The sequence below is a fragment of the Macrobrachium rosenbergii genome, chromosome 46 (genome assembly GCF_040412425.1).
Source record: "Macrobrachium rosenbergii isolate ZJJX-2024 chromosome 46, ASM4041242v1, whole genome shotgun sequence".
Taxonomy (NCBI): domain Eukaryota; kingdom Metazoa; phylum Arthropoda; class Malacostraca; order Decapoda; family Palaemonidae; genus Macrobrachium; species Macrobrachium rosenbergii.
In genome coordinates, this window is record NC_089786.1 from 22,302,414 (window position 1) to 22,303,521 (window position 1,108).

Below are 1,108 nucleotides of genomic sequence, written 5' to 3' on the forward strand. Positions count from 1 at the left end.
TTGCTGGGGCACCATCAGTACAAACACCGACTAATTTTTCCCGTGAAAGACCGTACTCATGGAAAAACTCATGCACCTTTGAAAAAACATCGATGGCCTTTGCTGTTGTCTCCAGTGCTGCTGAGAAAAGAATTTCTTCTTTCACAGTTCCTTTATCCACGAATCGAGAATAAACAAGCAGCTGGCAGAGGTGAGCAACATCAGTACTTTCATTGCACTGTATTGCAAAGAAGCGAGATGCTTTTATTTTGTCCAAAACTTGTTCTTTTATGTCTTCTGAAAGTTCATCAATGCGACGCTTCACTGTGTTATCCGATAAGGAAATCTTTGATAACTTTCTTTGGCTTTCTTCCCCAAGCACAGTATTTGCAGCTCTCGAAAGGCAGGGCTTTACAAGAGTTTCCCCCACAGAGTGAGGCTTCTTTGCTTTTGCAAAAAGTAGTGACAGCTCGTAAGATGCTTCCACTTCCTTCCACGTTTCTTGATGAAAAACACTGCTTGAGTCCAGCTTCATATGATTCAGCTCATGCAGTTTGGCTGTGAAGAACTCCTTTGGCTTTTCTTTTAATGCTTTGTGGTTTGTGCTCAAATGTCGCTCCAGACGACCAGGTCTTAAGGGGTCATTGCTGAGGACTGTATGGCATGTGACACACTGAGGGAGAAGGAATTCCATTCCTCTCTGTAACAGTGAAGCCATACTTGATATATTCATCTGAATACTTTCTTTTCTTTGCTCCAGACATTTGCAAAGTGAAAATAGCAACAAATTTATAATCTGCACCATGGCACCATGGAACAACTAAGTAGTTATATAACATACTGTATTCGTATTGGCATGCACCACACCACACATTCATATAACATAGGTCACACAACTGGAAATCATAAATCTGTAACATACCACAAATATTCAGCACACAACGTGGTTTATATTTTAACAATAATGACAATGAGAACAACAGCGGAAAATACAACGAGAAAAGCAAACGAAGTAAAACTACACGCACGAAAATGTTCAGTTATACAGTAGGCCTACACTTAATTTGTCACACACACTTAATTCGCCGCCTATACTGGAATCAACGCACACACTTCACCACATACATTC

At 40.4% G+C, this 1,108-nt stretch overlaps 1 protein-coding gene across 1 annotated transcript in view; it reads right to left on the reverse strand.

The window, feature by feature from the left end:
- Nucleotides 1-697, reverse strand: part of LOC136830398 (protein FAM200C-like) — a 1,101-nt gene extending 404 nt beyond the window's left edge. Inside the window, exon 1 of the mRNA XM_067089934.1 lies at nucleotides 1-697. This exon is cut by the window's left edge and continues 404 nt beyond it. Coding sequence (XP_066946035.1) covers nucleotides 1-697 — 697 coding nt within the window.
- Nucleotides 698-1,108: the final 411 nt, after the last annotated feature.